The following is a 23,772-nucleotide window of genomic DNA, read 5'->3' on the forward strand; positions in this document are numbered from 1 at the left end:
GGGGCAGAGCACTCTGCCCGGCACAAAGATGGCGGTGGGGAGGGCGGAAGTCGGCGTCAGCGCGGAAGCGGCGCGGGCTCCCGACGTCATCGCGCGGCGCGGCGGGGAAGGCGCCTCGTGGAGGATGGAGCGGGACGGGGCGGCGGCGGCGGCGGCGGGGCCCGGCGGGGAGGCCCCGAGCTCGGCCCCAGCGCCCGGCCCGGCCCCGGCCTCGGCCCCGGCCCCGGCCCCGGCCCCGGCCCCGCGGCGCCGCCGCAAGGCCGCCAAGAAGCGGCAGGAGGCGGCGGCGGCGGCCATCCCCCGGGGCAGGCCCAAGTCGGGGCGGGTGTGGAAGGAGCCGGGCAGGAAGAGGTGCGGGCGGGGCCGGGCGGGGGCTGCTCGCGGAGGGGCCCCGCGGGTCCCGGGCTGCCGAGGGGGGGCGGCCCCGCCTGCCCCCGCTGCCCGCCCGGCTCCGTGTCCCCGCGCAGGTTCTCGCTGATGGTCCGGGACAAGCCCCTGCGCGCCTCCTGGGAGCGGAAGGTGAAGGAGCGGCAGGAGAGGAGGCTCGTCCGGGAGCTGGCGCGGCAGCTGCAGGAGGGCAAGCAGAGGGAGCGAGAGGTAACGGGGCTGGGGCGCGTCGCACAGCCCCTCTGCACCTGCCCGGCCCCTCTGGGGGGCTGTTCTGCCGGGCAGCCTGTGCCGGGGCGAGCTCTGAGCCCAGTCAGGCTGCGGGCAGAGGCTTCTCGCACTCCCCGTTGCACGACGTCGCGTCTCTGCTCGTGTCCTGGGCTTGGTGTTACCGTGGCAGAGCCCCGCAGGCTGCCTGTCCCACAGCGAGGACAACCCCACCGGCTGCGGCCAGGCGGGACACCGAACCCCCCGTCGTCCTGCCACGTGCAGGCTGCAAGTTGCTGACTTGGGATAAACTCGCTCGGTCAGCTCAAACCTCGTGTGGGGAGGTGGGGGAAGTGCCGACAGCTCGGCTTCGCGCAGTGGGTTTTGTGCACGTGCAGGTGTTTGTCGTGCTGCGGTAGCTGTGCAGCTCCCTGGCTGGCACCTCTGTTGCGCTGTGGGCCAGCGTTAGTTGAGGTTTAAGGTAGGAGGATGGGACCTGCAGGGATGTTTTTGGTGCTTCGCCCACAGGAGAAGAAGCGGCGGCGGGAGGAGAACCTGAAGCGGCGCCTGGAGAACGAGCGGAAGGCAGAAATTGTCCAAGTGGTGAGTCCAGTGGGAAGAGACCTGGGAGCTGGGGGTGGTGGGGTGAAGAGGGCGTGATTATTGCCTCTTCCCTGCCACATGAGCTGGGGGACATTCCCAGGAGCATTAGGATAAGCTGCAGTGCTTTTCCACCTGCTTGAAAGCTGCCTCTTCCCCTCAGATCCGGAACCCAGCGAAGCTCAAGCGGGCGAAGAAGAAGCAGCTGCGGCGGGTGGAGAAGCGGGACACGCTGGCCATGCTCCAGAAGGCGCCTGTGCGGCACAAAGCAGCCACGGAGTGAGGCCAGGGCACCGGGCGGCCGGGGCTCTGCGGGTCCTGCTCCTCTCTGGGGCCTCAGTGACGGACAGACAGCAGGACGGAGCTGGGGTGGTCATGCAGTGCCCTGGATCTGCAGGATCCAGCTGCTGCATCCCCCTGACCTGTGAAGCCTCGGGGTGTTGCTGGTGCCTGGGTCTGGACCGAGAACTGCTTCAGCTGCCCAAATTTGCCTTTTCTTTATAAAAACAAAGAGGAACTGCTTTGGACTCGCCTCTAGCGGCTCAAGGGAAGGCTGGCATCTCTGCCGAGGGTCTCCTCCAATCTTCCCAGGGTTACAGAGAACCACAACCCCGTGTCCCCCAGGGCTCCCCTTCCTCCAGGAGGGGGTCTTGCCCCCCCCCTAGGAACAAGCACTGGGGTGGGGGCACCTCTGCTGTGCTGCTGAGGTTGGAGAGGGACTGCGTGGGGCAGTGCAGCCTCCTGCTGCCCCTCTCGCGGGGGGATGGTTTGGGGTGGGCTGGGAGACAGTGGGGAGGTGGGAGGAAGGAAGGGGCTTGGGGCTGGAAATCCACGCGTACCTTTTCACGTTTGTGTTTGGTTTTCTTGCCCTATAAACGTCTGTTTCTGCTCCCGGCTGTGCCTTCTGTCTGCGCTAAACTGGACCGGTGGGGGTGGGCAGAATGCTGGGGGGGCAAGCCAGCCGCATAGCCCCCGAAGCACGGGGAGGGTTATTGCAATTGCAGGATCTCGGGGTTCCCCAGGGCGGCAGGCAGAGCCCCCTGTTGGGGTGTACCCAACACGCAGCGCCCACGGAGGGAGCACGGGGAGGGGTGAAGGACCCTCCAGGAGCCGCGGGGTGCGGCAGAGCCGAGGGTCATCGGCCGGGCGGGCTGCGCTCCCGCCGCTTCCTGGGTTAATGATTGCCGAGGCCGCGCAGGGCAGGGTGGGTGGCGGGCGCTGCCTCTCCCCAGCCGCCTGCCCCAGGGCCCGGCAGTAGCCCAGCCTTCGCCTGCGCATGGTAAGAGGGGGCTTGGAGCCCGTCCCCGTGGTTTTGGGGCTTGCAGCTGGTTTTCCGGTCACGTTGCGTGGGTGAACGCAGCACCTCGTCCCTGGGCAGGGCTGGTGCTGGCGCTGTGCGGAGCTCCTGGCTCTGCAGTGGCCTGGCCAGGCTGAGTGAGGGGGGGGCTGGGACCTCGACATAAAGCTCACCTGCAGCCCCTCTGCCTCGTCCGGTGCCGGGGAGAAGGGGTAGAGGTGAGCGGCGGGCTGCTCGGCGGGACGCTGGGGGTGACGCGCGGCGCTTCTGTCCCCAGGTCCACCATGGTGGAGGTGACGGTGACGCCGCAGTCCTCGCTGGCCGACCGGGCGGTGCAGGTGGTGGTGCGGGGGCTGGCCCCCTCGCAGCTGGTCACCCTGCGGGCCTGGCTGACGGACGAGCACGGCGAGCGCTTCCAAGCGCGTGCCTTCTACCGCGCTGACGAGGCGGGCGAGGTGGACGCCGGGAGGCACGCCGCCCTGGGGGGCAACTACGCTGGCGTCTGGCCCATGGGGCTCTTCTGGTTCCTGCAGCCCGACAGCCTCTTCCGACGGCTGGTGAAGCGCGACGTGGCGGGCAGCCCCTTCCTCGTCCACCTGGAGGTCTTCGACGGCCTCTGCCTGGTGACGGGGCCGCAGGACGAGCCGCTGGCCGCCTGCACGGCCGAGCGGTGGTACGTGGGCCCCGGCGTGCAGCGGGTGCCCATCCGGGAGGGACGGGTCCGGGGGGCCCTGCTGCTGCCACCAGGTGAGCACGGGGGCACCCCCAGACCCAAAGGGCTTCGGTCTCCAGGCCCCCACCCTGGTGGCTCGAAGCTGGAGAGGGGCTTGGGGGGTTCCTCCATGGTGGCACCCCCGTGGTGACGGGTCCCGTGCTGCCCGCAGGGCCAGGTCCCTTCCCGGCAGTGATTGACCTGTTTGGGGGCGCGGGCGGCCTCATTGAGTTCCGGGCCGGGCTGCTGGCCAGCCGGGGCTTTGCGGTGCTGGCGCTGGCCTTCTTCGCCTACGAGGATCTGCCCCGCACCCTCACCCAGCTGGACCTGGAGTACTTCGAGGAGGCGGCCAACCTGCTCCTCCGGCATCCCAAGGTGAGTGCTGCAGGGCGGCGAGTGGCCCGTGTGAGTGGGGACGTCCTGGGGCCTGGGGATGTCCCATCCAAAAAGGATGTCCCGTGAGCAGGGATGGCTTCCTTGCGACCAGAGATGTCAGGGTGACTCCGGTGTGCTGGTGCCCAGGGACGTCCAAGCTCTGGGGCCGTGCTGGTGCCCAGGGGACACCATGGTGACGTCCCACGGGGCGAGCGGTGCCACCAGGTTCTCCCTCTCCTCTTCTACCGCAGGTGCGAGGCCCGGGCCTGGGCGTCGTCGGCGTGTCCAAAGGGGCTGAGGTGGCCCTGGCCATGGCCACCTTCCTCCCGCAAGTGGTGGCCACGGTGTGGATCAACGGCACGGCCTTCCTGCACGGCAACTCGCTGATCTACAAGGGCCTCCACATCCCCCCCATCCCCTACCACACCGAGCGCATGCTCTTCACCGAGCTGGGCGCCATGGACAACTCAGCCATCTTCGCCGACCCGCGGGACCCTGCCTGCAGCGCCTCGGCCATCCCGGTGGAGAAGATCCAGGGGAAGGTCCTCTTCGTGGTGGGGGAGGCCGACCGCAGCTTCAACAGCAAGCTCTTCGCCCAGCTGGCCACCGCGCGCATGCGACAGGACGGCTACCGCCTGCTCTCCTACCCGGGGGCTGGGCACCTCATCGAGCCCCCCGGCTCGCCCCTCTGCAGCGTCTCCAGCCTGCGGGGCAGCCCCCGGCCTGTGGTGTGGGGTGGGGAGCCCCAGCCCCACGCCAAGGCGCAGGAGCACTCGTGGCAGGAGATCGTCCAGTTCCTGGAGCTGCACTTGGGCCCTGCCGCCTCCATCAAGCTGTGAGCCCTGCAATAAAGGCGCCCTGGGCACCGACCCTGGGCCTGTGCTCCCCCCCCCGCAACTGCTGACCGAGCACTGCGCTGCTGCCGTGGCTCATTAAGGTTTAATGAGGCTGATAGCAGAGCACCCGTGGCTCAGCCCTTTGCCCTGGGCGTGGGCGCGCTGAGCTGGTGGGAGTTCAGGTCTGTTGGAATGGGATTTTTCCCCAGGCGATGCTCAGGAAGCCGTCTGGTGGACAGCAGAAAGGGGCAGGGGTGTCTGCTGCTCTGTGCCCACAAAAAAACCCAAAGCCTTCCCAAGAAAGGTGAAAACCAAGCCTGCTTCCAGCCTGCTTTGTGGGGCTGGCTGTCTCCAAGGAGCTGCAGTTTATTCCCCTGCAAAGGGGGAATGATGCCCCGGGGGTGCCCAGCTCCTGCATCTGGGGCTTGGGGGCTGAGCTCCAGGAGGGAGCGGTGGCTCCAGTGCTCCTTGGGTGTGGGACAGTGGCTGTCAAAAGCAGTGCTCAAACCCCAGCATTGTAGCCGGCAGCAAAGAGGTGCCTGCGTGGGGCTGTGCTGGGCGAGGAGCAGGGCTGGGACAGGTCTGGAGCTGGCTGTAACCCCAAAGCGGGTGGCGGTGTCGGGGTGATGGAGTTTAAGCTCCAATAAGGGCAGGACCCAGAAGGGAAACTTGGATGGGGGCCTGGGAGGGGAGCGTTCAGAGGGAACCCATGAAACGCTGCCGTCAGCAGCGACCCGAGGGGAGCGAGGTCCTTCCCTGCGCTGTGGGGCCGAGCAGCACTGCCTGTGCCCCCAGCCTGGGCAAAACCCAGCTCTGGTTGTGTTTGTGCCCCGTCCATCACTTGGTCACGCCACGGGTCCTGCCCTGGGCACCCCAGCCCTGCGGGGCTCAGCACGGCCAGCGGTGCCACGCAGGCACAGCGGCAGCCACAGGAGGTGAGGGCTGAGCCGAGGGGTGGCCTGCGGGGACCCCTGGCCCTGTGCCATGCTGGCAGCAGCAGTCTCGATTCCCCATTCGTGGGAGCAGTTCTCCTGAGCCCCTGCAGCAGCGGGGCACGGTGCTCTTCCGACGACTTTCGGTTCCCCCGCAGCACCACAAGCGGGGCAGGGCGAGGGCGAGCGGCAGCCCGGGGGATCAGGGCACAACCGCCCCTTGGTCTTTGGAAGGGGGGCACTGTGTCTGCTCCCCACAGCACCCCCGGAGCGTGCCAAGGACCCCACGGTGCTGCCGCAGGAGCTGGGGGTGCCCCAGCCGTGGAAATGCTCAGGGTCAGCTTGGATGGGGCTTTGGGCAACGTGACCTGGTGGAAGGCGTTCCTGCTGTTGGGCTGGGTGGTTTTTATGCATCTCTTCCAACCCCGACCATTCAAAGACACCCCCACCTTGACACGCTCCTGGTCCCATGGCCAGATGGACGCCTGATGCCACCGCTGTCACCATCACCTCGTGCCAGACCCCGCACCATGCGGCCCGGGAGGATGAAGGAGCCCACCGGTGCCCGCATGGTGCCGCTTCAGTCGCTGCTCTTGGTCCAGCTTAGCATCCTGACGGCATCGAGTCTCGATTCCCCATTCGCAGGGACGCAGGACAAGCCGTTCCTTTGAACAACTTTCGCTTCCTCCCACCGCCCCGGCATCGCCCTGGTGGGCTGTGGCAGCGGGGTCGTGCTGGCGTGGGAGCCCCGGGAAGGGCTCGTCCCCCGTGTGGGGGCAGGAGGCACCGTCCCGTCCCTGCCGGTCATCTGATTGCTCCCCAGCCCCATGGCTATAAATGCACGGCCCCACTGCTGCCCCACGGAGAGCCCCGCGCTGCACTCAGCGCCGCCATGGGCTGGAGCCGCTCCTTGCTGCTGCCGCTGCTGCTGCTGCTGCCCGCGGGGCCGCACTCTGCCCTGGCGCTCCTGCAGTACCGCTACGACTGCGGGGACTACGGCATGCAGCTGCTGGCCTACCCCTCGCGGGGCCGCGCCGTCCGCTTCAAGGTCGTGGGTGAGTGGGGAGCTCAGGGACCCCTGGTGCTATCCTGATGCTGGGCTGAGCCACGTGGCTTCCGTGGGCTTTGGGGGGGTTCCCTGCACACCCACATCCCCGGGGAGCATCGCGGCACGGTGCTGTGCACCGGGATGGGGCCAGCAAGGGGATGTGGGTTCAGGGCTGCCTCATGCATGCCCCCCCTCCGCCCCCCCCCCCCCCGGCATCCCCACAGATGAGTTTGGCACCCGCTTTGAAGTGGCCAACTGCTCCATCTGCCTGCACTGGCTCAACACCGGGGCAGATGGCGCGCTCGTCTTCTCCTCTGGCTATGAGGGCTGCCACGTCCTGGTCAAGGTGAGGCCGCTTCCCGCTCGTGGGGTGCCCGGTGGGGCAGGACGGGGGGGGTGTGACGGCCCCTCCTGTCCCCCCCACAGGATGACCGCTATGTCCTGAGGGTGCAGCTGGAGGAAACGCTGCTCAGCGGGGTGGCGGTCGCCTCCTACGAGGTGAACATGACCTGCCCGCAGCCGGCTGACTACGAGACCGTCGCTGACACGAGCGTGCGTGGCCACCTCGAGTCCGTTCGGGGCAACGGCGTCCACCAGAGCCAGGCTGATGTCCTCGTCCCCCAGCCCCAGGCTGGCCTCCTGCAGCACGTATCCCAGTCCGCCCTGGCTGTCCCCGTCCCCCAGCTGCCCCCCCGACCCCCCAGGGACCAGGTTCACCCCGTGGTGCAGACACAGCCAGCTCTAGTGCACCCGGGGCTGCAGCGCCAGCCACAGCCCAGCCTGGGTCTCCCGGGGCTCCAGCCCCAGAACCAGCCAGGAGCAGCTCGCCCCCTCACCCAGCCCCAGCCAGGCTTCATTCGCCCGGCTCTGCAATCCCAGAACCAGCATGGGGTGGTGCACCCCGGGGGGCAGACCCGCCCGGGCCTCCTTCGCCCGGGCCTTCAGCTCCAGAACCAGCCTGGGCTGCTGCAGCCGGGGGTGCAAACTCAGCCGGGTCTCCTTCGGCCAGGGCTTCAGCCCCCAAACCAGAATGGCTTGGTGCACCCTGGGGGGCAAACCCAAACAGGTCTCCTTCGGCCGGGGCTTCAGCCCCAAAACCAGAATGGCTTGGTGCACCCTGGGGGGCAAACCCAGCCAGGTCTCCTTCGGCCAGGGCTTCAGCCCCAAAACCAGAATGGCTTGGTGCACCCTGGGGGGCAAACCCAGCCGGGTCTCCTTCGGCCAGGGCTTCAGCCCCAAAACCAGAATGGCTTGGTGCACCCTGGGGTGCAAACCCAGCCGGGTCTCCTTCGGCCGGGGCTTCAGCCCCCAAACCAGAATGGCTTGGTGCACCCTGGGGTGCAAACCCAGCTGGGTCTCCTTCGGCCAGGGCTTCAGCCCCCAAACCAGAATGGCTTGGTGCACCCTGGGGGGCAAACCCAGCCAGGCCTCTTTCGCCCTGGGCTTCAGTCCCAAAACCAGAATGGCTTGGTGCACCCTGGGGTACAAACCCAGCCGGGTCTCTTTCGCCCGGGGCTACAGCTCCAGCACCAGCCCGGGCTGGTGCCCCCCGGCCTGCAGCCTGGCTCGGTGCACGCCGGTGCTCAGACGCAAGCCGGCTTTTCACGCCCGGGGCTTCAGCCCCAAAGCCAGCCGGGCTCCGTTCTCCCCAGCCTCCAGTCCCACTCCCACGCCGGCCTCATCCGCCCTGGCCTCCAGAGCCAGGCAGGGCTGCTGCAGCCCGGCCAGCCCCGACCGGGGCTGCTGCGACCGGCACTTGCGCCTCGGCCGGGGCTGGTGCGCCCGGGGCTGCAGCCGCAAGCCCAGCCGGGTCTGCTGCACCCCGGCCTTCACCCCCAGCCCGGTCTGCTGCGCCCCACGGCTCTCTTCTACCCCTCGGCAGGGGCAGGTGGGTCGGGGGGGGTGGGATGGGGGCTGCAGCCGGGGCGGGGGCATCCCCGGGGACGGGAGGGGAGGGGTTGGGAGAGCAGGGCGGGGTGCTCAGGGCGGGCAGGGGGATGCATGGGCAGGAGGACACTGAAGGTGGGCAGGGGATGCTTGCACAGGAGGACGTTTGGGGTGGGCAAGGGGATGCTGGAGGTGAGCAGGGGGTATTTGGGGTGGGCAGGAGACGTTTGGGGTGGGCAAGGGGATGCTGAGGGTGAGTAGGGAGATATTTGGGGAGAGCAGGGGGATGCTCATTGCAGGCAGAGGGATGCTCAGGATGGGCAGAGGGGTGCTGAGGGGAGCTCCCCCCCCCCCCCCCCGGACCCCTTAGGCACGCAGCTGACGCGGGAGCAGTGCCAGGTGGCAGCGGGGCGGCTGTCCTGCGTGGCCCCGTCGGGCCGCGATGCCTGCCTGCAGGCGGGGTGCTGCTACGATGACACGGACCGTGCAACGCCCTGCTATTACGGCAACACAGGTAGGGGGCTCGGGGCTCGGGGGTCGCCCCATCACCTGCCGGTGCCCTGCGGCCGCTGCCTTGCCCGTAACCGGTGCCGCCGCGTGCCGCAGCCACCGTGCAGTGCCTGCCGGAGGGGCACTTCGTGCTGGTGGTGCCGCGGGGCCTCTCCGTGCAGCCCTACAACCTGGACAGCGTGCGCCTGGCCAGCAGCACCCAGCCCGGCTGCCAGCCCGCCCAGGCCACCGAGACCTTCGTCATGTTCCACTTCCCCGTCACGCAGTGCGGCACCACCGTGCAGGTTGGGGACGCAGCCCCCGGGGCTCTGGGTCCAGGAGGTGGGAGAGGGAAGCCTGACACCCCCCCCGACACACGTGTTCCCCCCCCAGGTGATCGAGGACCGGCTGATCTACGAGAACCAGCTCATCTCCACCATTGACGTCCAGCCGGGTCCCCGCGGCTCCATCACGCGGGACAGCGTCTACATGTAAGGGGACGCGGGGTGGGGGCGTGGGGCAGCAGGACACCCCCCTGCCACGCGGCTCACCCCGCCGGTTCCCCCGCAGCCTCCACGCCCGCTGCATCTACAACGCCAGCGAGCTGCTGCCGCTGCGCCTGGAGGTGGCCGTGCCCCCCACCGCCGCCCCCATGGCGCAGCCGGGGCCGCTGCGGCTGCAGCTGCGCATCGCCACCGGTGAGCAGCCCCCCGTGGCCCCCCCAGTCTGTCCCCCTGCCCGCCCCCCCAAGGGCTGCGGCCCGCTCAGCATCGTGCCCTCCCGCAGACGAGAGCTACAGCGCCTACCACACCGACGGCGACTACCCCCTGGTGAAGGTGCTGCGGGACCCCATCTACGTGGAGGTCCGGCTGCTGCAGAAGACCGACCCCAACCTGGTGCTGGTGCTGCACCAGTGCTGGGCGTCCCCCAGCACCGGCCCGGCGGCCGAGCCCCAGTGGCCCATCCTGGTGGACGGGTGAGCAGGCGGGGAGGGGGCGGCCGGGGGGGGCTCGCACGCACTGACGGCGGGTCCCCCTCTCCAAGGTGTCCCTTCGCTGGGGACAACTACAGGACACAGCTGGTGCCGGTGGGACCCGCCTCGCCGCAGCTGCCCTTCCCCAGCCACTACCAGCGCTTCGTCGTCTCCACCTTTGCCTTCGTGGAGACCCCCTCCATGGCGGTGCTGGAGGGAGAGGTGAGGCGGGGGGGTGCGGGTCCCCGTGCTGCGGGGGTCCCCTTGCTCTGTGGGACACGGAGCAACGCGTGACGTGTCGCCGCGGCTCGCAGGTGTACATCTTGTGCAGCGCCTCGGTGTGCCACCTCGCACAGCCCGAGCCCTGCCGGCCCTCCTGCCAGCTGGCCGTGCCCTCCCGTAAGTGTGACTTGGTGTGGGGGGGTCCTGACTGCCGCTGGCTCTCCCACACCAACCCCCACGCCCCCTCCCCAGGAGCCCGCCGGTCAGCGGGGGACAGGGGGACAGCGACCGCCGTGGGCACAGTCACCTCCCAGGGACGAGTCGTCTTCCCCAAGAGGCCTGCGGCGGGGAGAGGCTGAGCCCCGCGCTGCCGCTTCCCTGGGGCACTGGCTGCCCTCCTTCTCCTCCTTCTCCTTCTCCTCCTCCTCAGCCCCTGCCTCCGGGCCAGCCCCCTGGGTCCCCCTGGCCCTGGCGGCAAGCAGGAACCCCGAACAATAAACCAGTGAAGAGCACGGCTGCGGCCGCAGGATCGTAGTGTCTTGTCTGTGCAGGAGGGGAGCTCCATCGCAAAAGAAAAGGCTGAAGCCTTGGAGCTGCCCTGGCCGCAAATCCTCTGCCCCGTGGTCACTGCCCCTCAGACAGCTCAGAGCCAGGGGAGGGAGGGGAGCGCCCCGCCGCCCCTGCCCCTGCTCTCACCCCGCCCTGGCAGCAGCACACCCTTCCCCAGCGGGCTGAGCACGGCTAAGGTGAATAATTCTTTATTTCCGTAACGAAACTAGGTAACTGCTTACAAAACCTGCACAGTCCCCCCCTTCCCTCCGCACATCCCCCCACAACCCGTCACAAACTTCCACCCGCGCGTGGGTCGGAGCCGTTCGGTGCATCAGTTACAGCCACGGAAGAGAATCTAAAGCCAGAAAGACAAACACCAAACCGGAAAAGAAGAAAAAACTGAAACAACAAATCCATGAAGCACAGGGAGGGCGACATCCAACTACCTTCCCCTCTGCCCACAGCTAGAGCAGGGGAGCCTAAAGGAGTAACAGAACACCTCCCTCCCTCCCTCCCCCCCAGTCCCTCCCCCCCAACCCCCCACCCGCCCCAAACCCCAGCGCTGCAGCGGGAGATGCCGGCCCCAGGCCCGGGGCTACAGGCTGTAGAACTTGAGGCTCCGGTCCATGCCCGTCGAGGCGATGAACTTGGCGTGGTGGCCGAAAGCCACTCCTGTGGTGAGGCCGCTGTGCTCTGGGGAGGGAAGGCAGCAGGCGGTTAGGGCACTGCCAGGCCGAGGCGCTTCCCCTCCCGCCCTCACCCCCGCGCCCCGCACCGGTGAAGTGGAGGATTTCCGTCCACTGCTTGCAGATGTAGATCTGGACGTCTGTCCCGCCCAGCGCCAGGTAGGTGCCGCTCTGGTCAAAGATGAGAGACTTCACCTGTGAAGGAGAGGGGGAACAAGGCTTCAGGACATGCCTGGGAAGCTCCAGCTGCCGTGCCGGGGGGGCAGCACCTCCTCTCCGCCCCAACACCCACGCAGCGCCACCGGCACCTCCACGTCAGGCTTCCCGGAGCGCGTGAGCGGGGCTGGGGTGGCCAACAGCGGCCCAGCAGGCTGCCAGCCGCGGGGAAAAGGGACTGCCACACACCTCGAAGTTATTGTCCAGCTGCAGCGTCTTGAAGTTCTTGAGCTTACGCAAGTCCCAGAGCTTGACAGAAGAGTCGTCTGCAGCTGTGGCCAGGTAGTAGCCGTTCTCGGAGAAGGCGATGCTGGTGATGGGGCCCGAGTGCCCCGGGAAGTTGGCCACGTTGGTGCGTTCCTGGGGACAGGAGGGTCAGACACGGGCCGCTGGCAGGGAGACGCTGCCTCGGGCACCCCAGCCTCCCCAGGGCAGCAGGTTGGCCAGGAAAGCCAAGGTGACAACAGCCCCCAGGGGACAGCAAGACTTTGCCCGTTCCCGGAGAAGCAGGGATGAGGAAAGCCCCAGGGTTGCGTCCCCGCCACGCGGCACCAAACTCCCTCTGCTGTTCACATCAGCCCCAGGGACACTGGAGAGCAGATCCCTACAGCTATCGCTCTCCGTCCGTGTAGCTCAGCCCACGGCAAATTGCACAGTCAGGCTGCTGCGGAGTTAAAACGGCCCAGCGAGCCAGCACGGGGCCACACGTGTTGGTTGGAGCTACAGCACAGCCGCTGGGCACCAAGCCGAACGCGCCGCCGACTCCCCACCCCCCTGCGCGCCCCGGGCCAGCCCTACCTTCAGATCCCAGATCTTGATCTGAGAGTCCATCGTCCCTGTTCCAAAAATGAGCCCGTCCGGGTGGAACTGGGCGCAGGTGAGAGCTGCAGAGACACAGGGAAACATCGGAGGGCTGAGGAGACTCTGCCCTGGGAGAGCCCTTCTACCAAGAGCCCCCAGATGAGTTCTCCCATGCTCCGAGAGGCCACGGACCCGTGGGCAGAAAAATACCTCTCCGCATGGTCACGAGACCCCCCCGGGTGGGCACACTCAGCCTTACCACAGCCAGAGCTCTCATCTGTCACCTTGGTGAGGACACGGCCGGTCTGGATGTCCGAGAAAGCCCAGTACTGGAAGAGAGGAACAGGGTGCTGAGCACACAGCGACAAAGCGGGGTGTCTGCACGCCCTGCGCCAGGTCCGGGCCTCACCTGGTCATCAGAAGAGCTGAGCAGGTAGTCACCCGTGGCGTGCAGACTCAGCCCGGTCACGGAGCCCTCGTGGGCACGCACAACCTGCACGCAGGAGGCGTTGGGCACAGACCAGATCCGGATGGTAGCATCGGGAGAAGCCGAGAACACCAACTCCTAGAGAGGGACGAGGCAGGAAGGTTAACGCCAAAATACCACCGTGCCTCCACGCAGAACCTGCCTACAGGCAGGAACTGGCCAGAGAAAGACACAGGGTGCCCGATCTGGGCAAGTCTGGCCACGAAGGAAGAGGCCAGAACAGGCAGCAGCGCACCTGCGAGGGGTGGAACACGACGCTGGTGACCTTCTTGGAGTGGCCCTTGAGGGTCGCCAGGATCTGCTCTGAGCTCTTGTCAAAGACGATGACGTTTTTATCAGCCCCGCCTGGAAAACACAGCGGGGAGCTGTAAGAGATGGAGCGAGGCCAGCCAAGTCCAACGACCACCTGCTGCTCCTGGAGAGCTCTGTCCTGGGAAGCTTTGCCATGAGCCGAGAGAATTCCTCAGGCCCCTTTGCCCACCTCAGCCCCCAGAAGCACAAAGGGCCCCGCTCCCAAGCAGCCGCAGGCTCTCTGTTGCCACCAGATTCCCCGTGACATGGAGGCGGCTCCCTTACCAGTGAGGATCTTGTTGGTGTCGGAAGGACAGAGGTCCAAGGCCAGGATCCCCGGGATGCTGGCACTGTGCAGCCCCTGCACGATGCAGAAGGACGCCAGATTAGTGCTGCGAGCAAGAAAACGCTCCAAAGGGAACGGAGGGGGCCCTGGAGGGAGCCCAGGGTGCTTTGATTTAGCTGTAGGAGCCCGCACCACACGCACCCCAGCACAGATCCCCGTGGGAAGAGCCACAACCCTCTCCTAGCTCTGCCCAGCAGCAGACCCATCGCCTTTTGATGTTGCCAAGCGCATACCCAGCGGCAAGAAGAGTTTTTGAGTGCCCGTCCCACATCGCAGCACTCACCACATGCGAGGCGACCTGCCGGTACTTGCTGAGCTCCTCCGGCTTCACCAGCTCCTCCGGAACCGTCTTGCCTCTCTGCAGAAGGAAAACGGTGCAGGGATGAACACCTCAGGACGCGTCACGTCCTAACTTCCGCAGCATCTTGGGAGTAGAATGTGGCTGCTCACCTTCTTACGCTCCGTGGTCAGCACCGTGGCCTTGTCTTGAAGCTACAAAACGAGAGGACAGCGTCCGCAGCCTGACCTAAGCTCCCGCAGCGGCAGGCTGGAGAACAGCCGCTGAGGTCTGCAGCAGCACAAGCGGCAGATCCTTACCTTCTGGATGATCTCGGGGGTCATGCCTGCGAGCTCTCCCAGGTCCATGGACTCCCCAGCTCCCTGCGGGGCGCACGCTCGGTTACACGCGGGAAGGGAGCACGGGGGAAAAGCACAAAGTGCGGCAGCGGGGGACTCACCGCCACGTTGGGCTGGGAGGACGGCACGGTCTGGGGCACGATGAGGCCGGCCTGCGGTTTCAGCGTCGCCAGAGCTGCGGAGGCAGAGAAGTCCCGTGAGTCCCTGCCCTCTCTCCCCGAGGCTCACGGCTGCCCTCCTTCCACCGTCACCTTCTCTGGCAGCAGTGACCTCCTTGGTGAGCCGAGCGATGACGCGGCAGGCGGCGTCGTGCTGGTAGAGCGCGTGGGACAGCTCCTGGCGCGTGGTCTGCAGCTGCTGGCGCAGGGTGAAGCTGTGCAGCATGACGGCGTCCTGCCGGGACGGGGCAGAGTCAGGCGGGCAGGCAGACACGCTCAGCCCCGTTACCGGCCTCCGCTCCCGGCCGCCACTCACCCACTCATCCTGCAGCGCCTTCAGGATGGCCGGGATGCTCGTGGCAGACGGCGGCTTGGGCCGGATCGGGTGGGCGACTGCCAACGGGACAGCACGGGAGGGTCAGCCGCGTCCTCCGCGCCCCGCAGCCCCCCCGGGACCGGCCTTCCCCTCCGCGCCCCGGCCCTGCGGCCCGGCCTCGTGCCCGCACCGGGAGGCTCGGCCTGCCCCAGCCCCGGGGAGGGGCCGGGCCCCGCCGCCCGCCGGTACCCTTGATGTCGATGAGCTGCTCCTCGGACAGCGGCTGGTTGTTGACGGGGTCGGTGCCGTTCTCCGCGATGTACTTCTCGATCAGCCGCCGCTCGTAGACGTGGTTGGAGACGGGCGAGACGCACGGGTGCTCGGGGACCTCGTTGGAGACTGTGGGGAGGGCGCGGGTCACGGCGCGGCACCGACACCGACACCGGTACCGGTACCGGCAGGGTCCCGGCCTCCCGCCGCCCCCCGCCGCCGCGCCCCGCGCTCACTGGAGCAGATGAGGGCCATGGCGGGCCCTGCGCTGCCGCCCCGCTCCGCTTCCGCCCGCGGGCTCCGCTCCTGGCTCCGCTTCCGGTTCCGGTCCCGGGGCGGCGCGCTCCGCCGCTCCCGCCGCCTCACGCGGGCTCCGCCGCCGGAAACGGAAGCGCTCCCGGCGCGCCCCGCGGTGGGGGCGGGGCCACAGCGGCGCCCGGACTACAACTCCCGTGGTGCCCCGCGGCGCAGGGTCCGTCCGCGCGCCCCCGCCCGCCCGGCCCCGCAGCGCCCCCGTGCGGCGGCGGGGTACGGGGGGGGGCACGGGGTCGGGGGGGGGCTGGAGCCCTTGGGGAAGGGGCCCGGGGGGGCGGGGGGGGGCTGGGAAGGGCAGATTGGGGCGGGGGGGTTGGGGGGGCGCGGGGGGGGAGGGGGGAGGGGATTTGGGGGGGGTCGAGGGGGTTCGGGGGGGAATCTGGGGGGTGTTGGGGGGTAATGGGGGGGGTTGAAGGGTATGTTGGGGGGTTGGGGGGCTGGGGGGAGACAAATGGGGGCGTACGTTAGGGGGGGTAATGCGGGGGTACGTTGGGGGGGGGTTATGTTGGGCTAGGGGGTGCTGGGGGTCCCCCAGGGGGGTGGGGGGGGACCTGGGGGGGGGGGCACACTGGGCACAGGGGTCCTGGGGGGGAGCGGAGGTGCTTGGCAGGCATGGGGGACGGTATGGGGGGGGGCACAGGCCCTGCTGTCCCTGCCGCCCCCCCCACGGTGCTGCTCCCCGCAGAGCCCCGGGGCCGGAGGCAGCGCTGGGGATGGGGGGCGACACCGGGGGGAGCCGGGCCCTGCTGGGGGCCGCGCTGCTGGCGCTGCCCTGGGCCCCCTCGCTGGCGGCGGTGGCGGCGGGGGGGGGCCCCGAGGGCTTCGGGAGCCGTGCCGTCACCGCCACCGACGACCTGCTGTGGCGGCTGGGCCACGCCGCCTGGGCCAGGCTGGAGGGCTGGCTGGGCCCCGAGCCGCTGCGGCTGCTGGCGGAGGTGAGCCCCGGACCCCTTTCTGGGGGGGTTACGGGGACACCGGGGGGGGGTTGTCACCCCCCCAGACCCCCGAGCACCCGCTCTTCTCCCCCGCAGGGCCTGGCCGCCGTGCTGTGGCTCGTCTCCTCCGCCATCTCGGCCGCCCTGGCCGTGCTCAGCGCCATCGCGGGGGACATCCTGAGCGCCTGCGGCCTGGGCGGTGAGTGGACGTCCCAACGAAGCCGGTGACACCCCCCCACAGCACCACCCCCCCCCCCCGACCCCGTTGTTTTCCCCCTCCAGGGGCCTGGCTGGTGCGCGGGGCGGCGCTGGCCCCCGGCGAGGTGCAGCGGGTGCTGCTGTGGGGGCTGGTGGCGCTGGCGGGGGCCCGGCTGCTGCCGCGGCTGCTGGGGCTGGTGCTGGCCCCGCTGCGGCCGGCGCTGCGCTGGCTGAAGCTGTGCTGCTTCCTGGGAGCCTTCCTCCGCGTGGCGGCCGCCGAGGGCAGCAGCCCCACGGCGCAGGCGGCGATGCTGCTGGGGCTCTGGGGGCTCTACGTCCTGCTGGGGGGCGGCGGGGGGCACCCCCCCAGCCCCGAGGTGCGGCTGGAAGCCGCCGTCCGCAGCCTCGAGTGGAAGGTGGAGGAGCTGTGCCGGCGGCAGAGGTGGGGGGGCCCCCAGAACCGGGAGGAGGAGTGAGAGGGTGCGGGGGGGGCCTGGGTTGCCCCCCAGCCCCATGTGTGTGAACCCCGGTGTGTCCCCCAGCGTGTGCGCCCCCCCCACCCCGCTCGCCCCTTCCTCCACCACACGTGTGCCTGGTGACCCCGTGGGGCAGGCGCCATCCCGGCAGCCCCCGTCCCGCTGCCCCCCGAAGCTGGGGGGCCGCTCCCCGTGCCCCCTCCTCAGTGCCTTCACCGAGCCCACAGTGCTTTGTCCCCCAGGGGGCACGACAGCAGCCCCCAGCCCCAAACCCTCGCCCACCAAAGAGCAGAGGGCAGCCTGTCCGTCCGTCCGTCTCTGGAGGTGGCTGGGGGGCGGGAAGGGGACCCCGAAGATGGGTGTCGTCCCCCCCGTGGGATGGCGGCCGTGCCCCGTGCTGCCGGCTCGGTTTGCAAGCTGCTTTTTGAACGGTTTTGGTATGCGGTGCCAAATAAATAGTTTCACAAGTGTCCTTGTGCTGCCTGGCCGACCCCGTGGGGAAGGGGTGAGCGTCACGGGGTGTTCAGGGTGCGGGTGCCTCGGTCCTGGGGGGGGACACAGAGGACGCCGGGGACGGTGGCAGGCTGGGACGTGCTGGGCCAGCGCGCGCTGTCCCCATCTGTTTGCTGAGGCGGGGGAGCAGGGGGATACCCGTGCCAGGAGCCGGCCCCGTTGCCCTCTGGCCGTCCCTGCTCTGTGCCTGGTTGCTGGGCCCCCTCGGCCCCCCTGCCTGGCCATGCTCGCGCCCCGTGTCCCCAGCTCTCCCAGTGCCCACGGTGTCCCCAGTCCCCCCGGTGCTTCCAGTCCCTCCCAGCGCTCCTAGTCCCTCCAGTGTTCCTAGTTCTTCCAGTGCCCCCAGTCCCTCCAGTGCCCCCAATCCCCCCAGTCCCCTCAGCCCTTCCCATTCCACTCAGTGTGCCCAGTACCCCCCAGTGTCCCCAGTTCTTCAAGTGCCCCCAGTTCTTCCAGTGTCCTCAGTACCCTCAGTGTCCTCAGTCCCTCCAGTGCCTCCAGTCCCTCCCGGTGTCCCCAGTCCTTTCAGTGCCCCCTTTTCTTCCAGCGTGCCTGGTCCCACCAGCGTCCCCCATCCCTCCCAGTCCCGCCCAGTGGCCCCAGTCCCCCCCCCAGTGGCCCCCACCCCTCCCGGTCCCCCCCAGCGCCCTCGGCCGCCCCGCCCGCCGGGGGTCCCGGTGCGCCCGGCGCTGCGCGCCCCGGCGCGGGGCCCGGGGCCGGGAGTTTAGGACCCGGCGGGGCGAGGCGGCGCCGGTGCCGGTCCCGCCCCGGCCCCATTGTCTGGGCGCGGAGGCGGTGGGACGGCAGCGGCGGCGCCGCTCGCACGGACGCGCCGCGGAGCCCTCCCGGCCCCGGTACCGGCCCCGGTACCGGCCATGGCCCCGGCCCCGGGGGCCCGCCTGGCGCTGCTGGCCGCCGCCCTGCTCGGGGCATCAGGTGAGCGCGGCCGCGTCGGCACCGGCACCGGGCACCGGGCACCGGCAGCGGCACCGGTAGCGGTACCGGCACCGGCAGCCCGGGATCCGCGCCCCCCGGCATCTGCTCCCTCCTGGGATCCGCCGGGAATCCGCTCCCCGCGCCGCACCGGGATCCGGCGGGGATTCCCCCGCGCACAGCGGATCCCCTGTGATCCGCGCGGTGCCCCCCCCGCCCCTTCTGACCGGATTCCCCGGGATCCGGCTGGGACCGGCCCCGTGCGACCCCCGGGCTCCGGCTGCCCCCCGCCTGGATCCGACCCTGCGGGACCCAGCTCCCCGCCCGCACACCGCGGCGCTCCCACAGCCCCGGGGGGTTGGGGCCGGGACCAGCGTGTCCCCCCCCCGGCACCCAGCACCCGTGGGAACGGGGACCCCTCGGGCCCCCCACCTCGGGGCACCCCCGGGGGGCGGCACCGGCTCCTCTCCCTGCGCGCCCCAGAGCGAAGCACTGGGGTAGGGGCTGCGGCCCCCGTGCCCCCCCTGCCCCCCCGAGGCCGGTGACAGCGGTCCCCGTCCCCGCAGCGAGCGGCGACTGGGCCCCCCCCGGAGCCCGTGTTCCTGCCGGCGGAGCTGGAGGTGCTGGCCGTGCCCGAGCACTACCGGCTGCAGCGGGCGGACGGGGACCTGCCCGCCAACACCTCCCTGCGTGCCCGCACCGAGACCTTCCTGCTGCTGCCACACGGCTCCGGCGCCCAGCCGCTGCTCCGGGCGTCCTACCCACCCTTCACCACCCGGCAGGTAATGCCACCCCCTCCGGCCCCTCACAGCCCTGGGGCTGCCGGGACCCCTCCAGCATCCCCGTCTGTTCCAGGAGGTGCCCACTGAGAGCCCCCCGGAGAAGGACGGCTGGGCTGTCCGCGCCGTGTCCCTGGAGAGCGCCGTGTCCCCAGACGAGCCCTTTGCCCGCGTTCTCTTCCACCTGCGGGGCCCCGACTGGCTGCCCGGGCAGCGGGACCGGCGCGGGGAGCGGGAGCACCCTGGGGAGCGGGACTTGCCCTGCGTCACCCTCCATGCCCACCACCGTGGCCGGGTGGCACGGGGCGCCTGCCGCCTGCAGGTTGGTGCTGCCCACTGGGGCTGGGGGACCGCGCTTTGGCTCCCCCCCTTCCTCTGAGCCTGCTGTCCCTGTATCCCCCCCAGGCTCCCCTGGGCGTCTGCGTGGTGGAGCTGGAGATCCCCCCCCGCTGGTTCTCCCCGGCCGCCCCTGCCCCGCGAGCCCCCCTGGAGCCGGCCGAGCTGCACTATGGCGTGGTGGGGCCAGGGGCATGCGGCCGGGGGGGGGACGCGGGGCCACGGGAGGCCCCGCGGTACCTGGGGCCGCTGGAGCTGCGTGTGGCGGCGCCGGCACGGCGGCAGGAGGTGCGGCTGGACGAGCGGGTGCTGCTGCGCGTCCCCGACGCCACGCTGCGCCCCGGGCAGCGCTTTGCCGCCACCCTCGCCCTGCGGCACAACTTCACCGCCCAGCAGCTGACGCTGCGGTGAGACCCCGGGTGTGGGGATGGGAGCGGGAGGCAGGGGTCGGGGGGGCCACGGTGTGATGCGTCCCGTGTCCCCCCCCACACCTCGTCCCCCAGGATCAAGGCCAAGAAGGGGCTGCTGGTGGTGGCAGCCCGACCCGTGGACCCTGCCTGGGCCATCCAGCTGGAGCGCACCCGCGGCCCCAAGCACTGGACGGCCGTGGTGACGTGCCGGCGGAGCGGGGACGCCCGTGGGGACTGGAGGTAGGGGCAGCAGTGCCAGAGGGAGCTTCTGCATGGTGCCCAGTGTAGCCCAGTATGGCCCTGCTGGGGCACGGGGACCTGTGCGTTGCACTGCTCCCATCCTAGTATGGCCCAACAGGGGGACTGTGGCTGTGGGATAGCCCCCATTCAAGTCATAGATTGCAGGACAGCTCCATCCCAGTAGATCCCAGTTGGGGTTGTGGGTGGCCCCATCCCAGTAGCTCAAAGCCCGGGACACGACTTTGCAGGGCATCGGAGGCGGTCGAGTTCCTGCACCTGGACCTGGCAGTGGAGAATGGGACAGGGGGGCTGGCGCCGGCGCGGCCCCTCACCTGGCAGGTGGAGTACCCCGGCCAGGACCCCGAGGCGCAGAAGGACAAGCTGGTGTGGGAGGTGCAGGTGTCGGAGCGGGACGTGCGCGCCCTCGTCCCCTTGGTGCAGGTGGGTGTCCCCCCGGTGTCCATCCCCCCCGACCTCCCTGCTGTGCTGCGCTCTCAGCCCCGCTCTGCCCGCAGGAGCTGGAGCTGGTGAACACGGCCCCGCTGACCGGCGTCCCCCGCGCTGTGCCGGTGACGCTGGTGACGGTGGAGGCGGGGGGCGGCGTGGCCGAGGTCACCGAGCCGCTGGGCTGCGAGTCGGCTGACAAGCAGGTGCTGCAGGTGAGTGGGGTCCCGGCCCCCCTGGAACTCCCTCCCGGGGGGCTGCCAGCCCCCTACCCCTCTGTGTCTCCCCTCCCCAGGTGGCAGACAGCTGCGACGCAGTATTCGTGGGGGGCAAGGAGAGCCGGGGGGCACGGGGGGCACGGGTGGATTTCTGGTCACGCCGCCTGCACGCCTCTCTGCTCTTCACCGTCTGGGCCCCGCTGCTGCCGCTCCGCATCCAGCTCGGTGACACCACCCTGGAGCAGGTGCGGGGCTGGCGCCTGCCCGGTGCCACCGAGAGGTGAGATGGTCCCACCGCCAAACCGCTGTCACCAGCCACCGCCGTGGCATGGGCCAGGAGGGAGCTGGAAGCAGGAGGAGGTGCTGAGCCCCACGGCACTCGTGCTGCATGTCCCTGCCCCACTAAGCCCCAAGGCACTTGGGACACATCCCTGCCGTGCTGAGCCCCCTGGCATTCATGCCACGTCCTCCTGCCACACCCCACGGCATGCCCCCTGCCCCACAGAGTCCTGTAGGGCTGGCCATGGACATATCCCTTTGTCCCCAGTGCTGACGGGGAGGCGGATGAGCCCGGGGAGGAGGCTGAGCGGCGGGCGCGGGGTTGCCGGCCCCAATACCAGCGCACGTCAGTGCGGTTCCTGGCGCACTTCGTGGCGCACCCACGGGACGGTGGCCATCACCTCTCCTACCTGCCTGGCCCCCAGTGGCTGCTGGATGTCACCCACCTGGTGGCTGGCCGGGCACGTGTGCAGGACCCCCGTGTGGCGTCGCTGGAGGGGGACACCGTGGTGGTCGGCCGGGAGCCCGGCGTCACCTCTGTGGAGGTAGGCTCGGGGTGCGCCGTTCAGGGAGGCGTGAGGCTGGAGGGGTGGCGGTGCTGGGGCTGGGAAGGGGCCTGACGAGGTGCCCCCTGTGCCCCCAGGTCCGCTCCCCTGTCTCGGACTCCATCCTGGGCGAGCAGACGCTGGTGGTGTCGGAGGAGAAGGTGACGGTGACAGAGCTGCGTGCCCAGGTGGTGGCGGGGCTGGCGCTGGCGCTGCGGACGGAGCCAGGCCACCCGGGTGTGGTCACGGCCACCTGCCAGGGGATGGCCACGCTGCGGGCCCCCAAGCAGGTGAGGGGGCTGCGGGGAGGTGTGGGGGTGCTCGCGGTGCCCTGAGCCCTGGTGTCATCCCCGGTGTCCTGGCAGGAGGCAACGCTGTCCGTGTGGCTGTCCTTCTCCGACGGCACGCTGGCCCCGCTGGAGCTGTACGGCTGGCAGGATGTGGCGCTGGCCGTGGCCTCGCTGGACCCTGCCGTGGTCACCGTCACGGGGGGCTTGCCCGGGGCCCCCGCCTGGCGCCCACGGGTGCTGGCCGAGGGGCCGGGGCGGGGGGCTCTGCTGCAGCTCAGCCTGCACCCCCCGGATGCCTGCCGCCGCGGCCGGCACCGGGCGTCCGCTCTGGCCACCGGCTCTGCCTGGCTGGAGGTGGGGGCTGCCCAGCGTGGGGCCCCCCCTGGCAGCCCCCGGCCCCCCGCGCCCTTCCCGCGGGCCGAGGGGGCCATGTCGGGGGAGGCGGTGACGGCGGCCGGTGAGCCCCGCAGGAGGAACCCCGGTGGCGTGGGACCGGCCTCCACCAAGCTGCAGGGGCTGGGGTCTTCCTCTGAGGAGGAGGAGGAGCAGGGGGAGGAAGTCCGCGGCCGTGCTGGCAGAGAGGAGGAGGAGGAGGAGGAAGAGGAGATGGTGAAGGCCCCGGCGCGGGTGACTGACCTGGAGATTGGCATGTACGTCCTGTTGGGCGTCTTCTGCCTGGCCATCTTCATCTTCCTCGTCAATTGCATCTTCTTCGTGCTGCGCTACCAGCAGAAGGAGCCCCCCGACGCCGGTGCGGCCCCCTCGGCCCCCCAGCCCCACAACTGGGTCTGGCTGGGCACCGACCAGGAGGAGCTGAGCCGGCAGCTGGACCGCCAGCAGCCGGAGCCCCCTGCCCCGCCGCCCCCCCAGGCGGGCACGGAGGCCGGGCGCTGCTGCTGCGGGGACCCCCAGGTACCCGATGCGGGGCCTCCCCCCGGTGCCCCGCCGCCACCCGGCACCCCCCTGGCCCGCAAGGAGGGGGCTGCGCCAGGGGGCGGCCGGCGGAAGCGTGTGGAGTTTGTCACCTTCGCGCCGCCCCGTGCCCCCGAGGAGCCCCCCCAGCCCGCCCCCAACGTCCAGTCCATCCTCGTGGCCAGCGAGGACGACATCCGCTGGGTGTGCGAGGACATGGGGCTGCGGGACCCGGAGGAGCTCAGGAGCTACATGGAGAGGATCCGGGGCAGCTCCTGACCCCGGGGGCAGCTCCTGCCCACCCCCCCCTCCCCGAGCTGGCACTGCCCCAGGAGCACCTGTATGGGACTGGCCTCCTCCCTGTCCCCGTCCCTCCTGGTGGCCTGAGCCCTGCCCCGGCAAGGACACCGGAGGGCCTGGCCCCACAGGCTGTTGGGGTGGCAGCCGCCCGCCCCGCGGCATCCCTCCTGGGGGGCCGCCGTGGTGCCGGAGGGCGCGGGGAGGCTGCGGCGGTCCCCCCCTTGCTGTGGGTCTCATTGCGACGTTGTGTTCATAGTGCTGATGATGAGTCCTGTGGTCCGACCCGGGGAGCGCCCCGCGCCCCCTCTCCCCCCGGCCACACGTCCGTTTTGTATCCATAACGCTGTGGGATGGGGCTGCTGCGGGGGCCTGTTATTTATGGAAGATTTTTAATTCTGACGTTGTTACAAAAATAAAATATTTAAAAAAGCGGAGCGGCTCCCGTGCCGTGGTGTTGCTGGAGCAGGCAGGGGCTGGGTGCTGGGGGTGCCGCGGTGCTGCCAGCACGGCCGGGCTCCGCCAGGCACAGCGGGGCTGTGAGGACAGCCACGGGGCCGTTCGCCTTCTCCGGCTCCTCTCCTCCCAAGCCCAGTGGCTCAGAGTGGGGGGTGAAGGGCTGTGGGGCAGGGGGGAGGTGGTGTGAAGCTCTGACACCCGTGGGTGCCTGCCCACGGCCTCACCAGCATCCACCTCACCCCCAGAAAATGGTGGAGGAGGAGGGAGCCTCACATGGAGCTCTTTCACCCCAGGGAGCTCCCAGAGCCTGGGGGGACCCCACTCGCCCTGTGCTGCCCAGCCCAGGTCCCTGGAACGTGGGGATGTTGGGAGCTGTGCAGCATGGCTCCCACAAGACCCTCATCCTGGGGGTCCCGAGCGCGATGCAGTGTGGCACCGCAAGGTCCCGCAGTGCCTTGAGCTGCTCCCG

The 23,772-nt window shown here is 70.1% G+C and overlaps 6 protein-coding genes across 9 annotated transcripts; 5 read left to right on the forward strand and 1 right to left on the reverse strand.

Annotated features, from left to right (window-relative positions):
* The first annotated feature begins 14 nt into the window (after positions 1–14).
* On the forward strand, positions 15–2,085 carry CCDC86 (coiled-coil domain containing 86). Its single transcript, XM_040559390.1, has 4 exons — positions 15–351; positions 468–597; positions 1,123–1,197; positions 1,358–2,085. Exons 1-4 carry the CDS (start codon positions 29–31, stop codon positions 1,475–1,477), a joined length of 648 nt encoding a protein of 215 aa, XP_040415324.1. The 5' UTR covers positions 15–28; the 3' UTR covers positions 1,478–2,085.
* Positions 2,086–2,202: 117 nt separating this feature from the next.
* Positions 2,203–4,479, forward strand: LOC121071233 (acyl-coenzyme A amino acid N-acyltransferase 2-like). 2 transcript variants are annotated; one of them, XM_040559384.1, is made up of 4 exons: positions 2,203–2,687; positions 2,769–3,238; positions 3,376–3,578; positions 3,830–4,479. In XM_040559384.1, the coding sequence occupies exons 2-4, from the start codon at positions 2,776–2,778 to the stop codon at positions 4,415–4,417; spliced, it is 1,254 nt and encodes a 417-aa protein (XP_040415318.1). In that variant the 5' UTR covers positions 2,203–2,687; positions 2,769–2,775; the 3' UTR covers positions 4,418–4,479. The 2 variants fall into 2 exon arrangements, with proteins under 2 accessions (XP_040415318.1, XP_040415317.1); XM_040559383.1 differs by having other exon boundaries at positions 2,203–2,473.
* A 1,562-nt stretch (positions 4,480–6,041) lies between these two features.
* ZP1 (zona pellucida glycoprotein 1) lies at positions 6,042–10,899 on the forward strand. Its single transcript, XM_040560212.1, has 11 exons — positions 6,042–6,401; positions 6,619–6,740; positions 6,821–8,282; positions 8,652–8,795; positions 8,888–9,075; positions 9,164–9,261; positions 9,341–9,468; positions 9,557–9,746; positions 9,815–9,965; positions 10,058–10,142; positions 10,218–10,899. Exons 1-11 carry the CDS (start codon positions 6,239–6,241, stop codon positions 10,322–10,324), a joined length of 2,838 nt encoding a protein of 945 aa, XP_040416146.1. The 5' UTR covers positions 6,042–6,238; the 3' UTR covers positions 10,325–10,899.
* PRPF19 (pre-mRNA processing factor 19) lies at positions 10,708–15,129 on the reverse strand. 2 transcript variants are annotated; one of them, XM_040560238.1, is made up of 16 exons: positions 14,961–15,129; positions 14,704–14,853; positions 14,455–14,531; positions 14,232–14,373; positions 14,082–14,155; positions 13,942–14,004; positions 13,795–13,836; positions 13,628–13,702; positions 13,284–13,359; positions 12,943–13,052; positions 12,630–12,785; positions 12,480–12,549; positions 12,218–12,303; positions 11,609–11,779; positions 11,293–11,398; positions 10,708–11,210 (listed from the first exon to the last, which is right to left on the reverse strand). In XM_040560238.1, exons 1-16 carry the CDS (start codon positions 14,977–14,979, stop codon positions 11,113–11,115), a joined length of 1,515 nt encoding a protein of 504 aa, XP_040416172.1. In that variant the 5' UTR covers positions 14,980–15,129; the 3' UTR covers positions 10,708–11,112. The 2 variants fall into 2 exon arrangements, with proteins under 2 accessions (XP_040416172.1, XP_040416171.1); XM_040560237.1 differs by having other exon boundaries at positions 14,232–14,531.
* On the forward strand, positions 14,704–17,120 carry TMEM109 (transmembrane protein 109). 2 transcript variants are annotated; one of them, XM_040560270.1, is made up of 6 exons: positions 14,704–14,853; positions 14,961–15,196; positions 15,233–15,252; positions 15,725–15,974; positions 16,071–16,173; positions 16,257–17,120. In XM_040560270.1, coding segments are annotated over exons 1-6 (1,002 nt in total). In that variant the 5' UTR covers positions 14,704–14,852; the 3' UTR covers positions 16,649–17,120. The 2 variants fall into 2 exon arrangements, with proteins under 2 accessions (XP_040416204.1, XP_040416205.1); XM_040560271.1 differs by lacking the exons at positions 14,704–14,853; positions 15,233–15,252 and having other exon boundaries at positions 15,074–15,196.
* On the forward strand, positions 17,027–23,279 carry TMEM132A (transmembrane protein 132A). Its single transcript, XM_040557970.1, has 12 exons — positions 17,027–17,085; positions 17,806–18,097; positions 18,661–18,876; positions 18,950–19,195; positions 19,279–19,616; positions 19,713–19,859; positions 20,108–20,300; positions 20,375–20,518; positions 20,599–20,801; positions 21,069–21,345; positions 21,444–21,635; positions 21,711–23,279. The coding sequence occupies exons 1-12, from the start codon at positions 17,027–17,029 to the stop codon at positions 22,824–22,826; spliced, it is 3,423 nt and encodes a 1,140-aa protein (XP_040413904.1). The 3' UTR covers positions 22,827–23,279.
* The last annotated feature ends 493 nt before the right edge of the window (positions 23,280–23,772 follow it).

Source organism: Cygnus olor, chromosome 5 (genome assembly GCF_009769625.2).
Source record: "Cygnus olor isolate bCygOlo1 chromosome 5, bCygOlo1.pri.v2, whole genome shotgun sequence".
Taxonomy (NCBI): Eukaryota; Metazoa; Chordata; class Aves; order Anseriformes; family Anatidae; genus Cygnus; species Cygnus olor.

What these genes read in the sequence shown, in the direction of transcription:
- CCDC86 (XM_040559390.1), top strand. Translation starts at nt 29, where the DNA reads ATGGCGGTGGGGAGGGCGGAAGTCGGCGTCAGCGCGGAAGCGGCGCGG. An exon ending in AAGGAGCCGGGCAGGAAGAG is followed by an intron (nt 352 to 467) that starts GTGCGGGCGGGG and finishes GTCCCCGCGCAG; the next exon opens with GTTCTCGCTGATGGTCCGGG. An exon ending in GCAAGCAGAGGGAGCGAGAG is followed by an intron (nt 598 to 1,122) that starts GTAACGGGGCTG and finishes CTTCGCCCACAG; the next exon opens with GAGAAGAAGCGGCGGCGGGA.
- LOC121071233 (XM_040559384.1), top strand. Translation starts at nt 2,776, where the DNA reads ATGGTGGAGGTGACGGTGACGCCGCAGTCCTCGCTGGCCGACCGGGCG. An exon ending in GGCCCTGCTGCTGCCACCAG is followed by an intron (nt 3,239 to 3,375) that starts GTGAGCACGGGG and finishes TGCTGCCCGCAG; the next exon opens with GGCCAGGTCCCTTCCCGGCA. An exon ending in TGCTCCTCCGGCATCCCAAG is followed by an intron (nt 3,579 to 3,829) that starts GTGAGTGCTGCA and finishes CTTCTACCGCAG; the next exon opens with GTGCGAGGCCCGGGCCTGGG.
- ZP1 (XM_040560212.1), top strand. Translation starts at nt 6,239, where the DNA reads ATGGGCTGGAGCCGCTCCTTGCTGCTGCCGCTGCTGCTGCTGCTGCCC. An exon ending in GCTGCCACGTCCTGGTCAAG is followed by an intron (nt 6,741 to 6,820) that starts GTGAGGCCGCTT and finishes TCCCCCCCACAG; the next exon opens with GATGACCGCTATGTCCTGAG. An exon ending in CTACCCCTCGGCAGGGGCAG is followed by an intron (nt 8,283 to 8,651) that starts GTGGGTCGGGGG and finishes CGGACCCCTTAG; the next exon opens with GCACGCAGCTGACGCGGGAG.
- TMEM109 (XM_040560270.1), top strand. An exon ending in CGCCCCCGTGCGGCGGCGGG is followed by an intron (nt 15,253 to 15,724) that starts GTACGGGGGGGG and finishes TGCTCCCCGCAG; the next exon opens with AGCCCCGGGGCCGGAGGCAG. An exon ending in GAGCGCCTGCGGCCTGGGCG is followed by an intron (nt 16,174 to 16,256) that starts GTGAGTGGACGT and finishes TTCCCCCTCCAG; the next exon opens with GGGCCTGGCTGGTGCGCGGG.
- PRPF19 (XM_040560237.1), bottom strand. An exon ending in CCCCCGAGATCATCCAGAAG is followed by an intron (nt 13,837 to 13,941) that starts GTAAGGATCTGC and finishes CTCGTTTTGTAG; the next exon opens with CTTCAAGACAAGGCCACGGT. An exon ending in GGAAATCCTCCACTTCACCG is followed by an intron (nt 11,211 to 11,292) that starts GTGCGGGGCGCG and finishes TTCCCTCCCCAG; the next exon opens with AGCACAGCGGCCTCACCACA.
- TMEM132A (XM_040557970.1), top strand. Translation starts at nt 17,027, where the DNA reads ATGGCGGCCGTGCCCCGTGCTGCCGGCTCGGTTTGCAAGCTGCTTTTT. An exon ending in CTGCTTTTTGAACGGTTTTG is followed by an intron (nt 17,086 to 17,805) that starts GTATGCGGTGCC and finishes GGTCCCCCCCAG; the next exon opens with CGCCCTCGGCCGCCCCGCCC. An exon ending in CCGGCGTCACCTCTGTGGAG is followed by an intron (nt 21,346 to 21,443) that starts GTAGGCTCGGGG and finishes CTGTGCCCCCAG; the next exon opens with GTCCGCTCCCCTGTCTCGGA.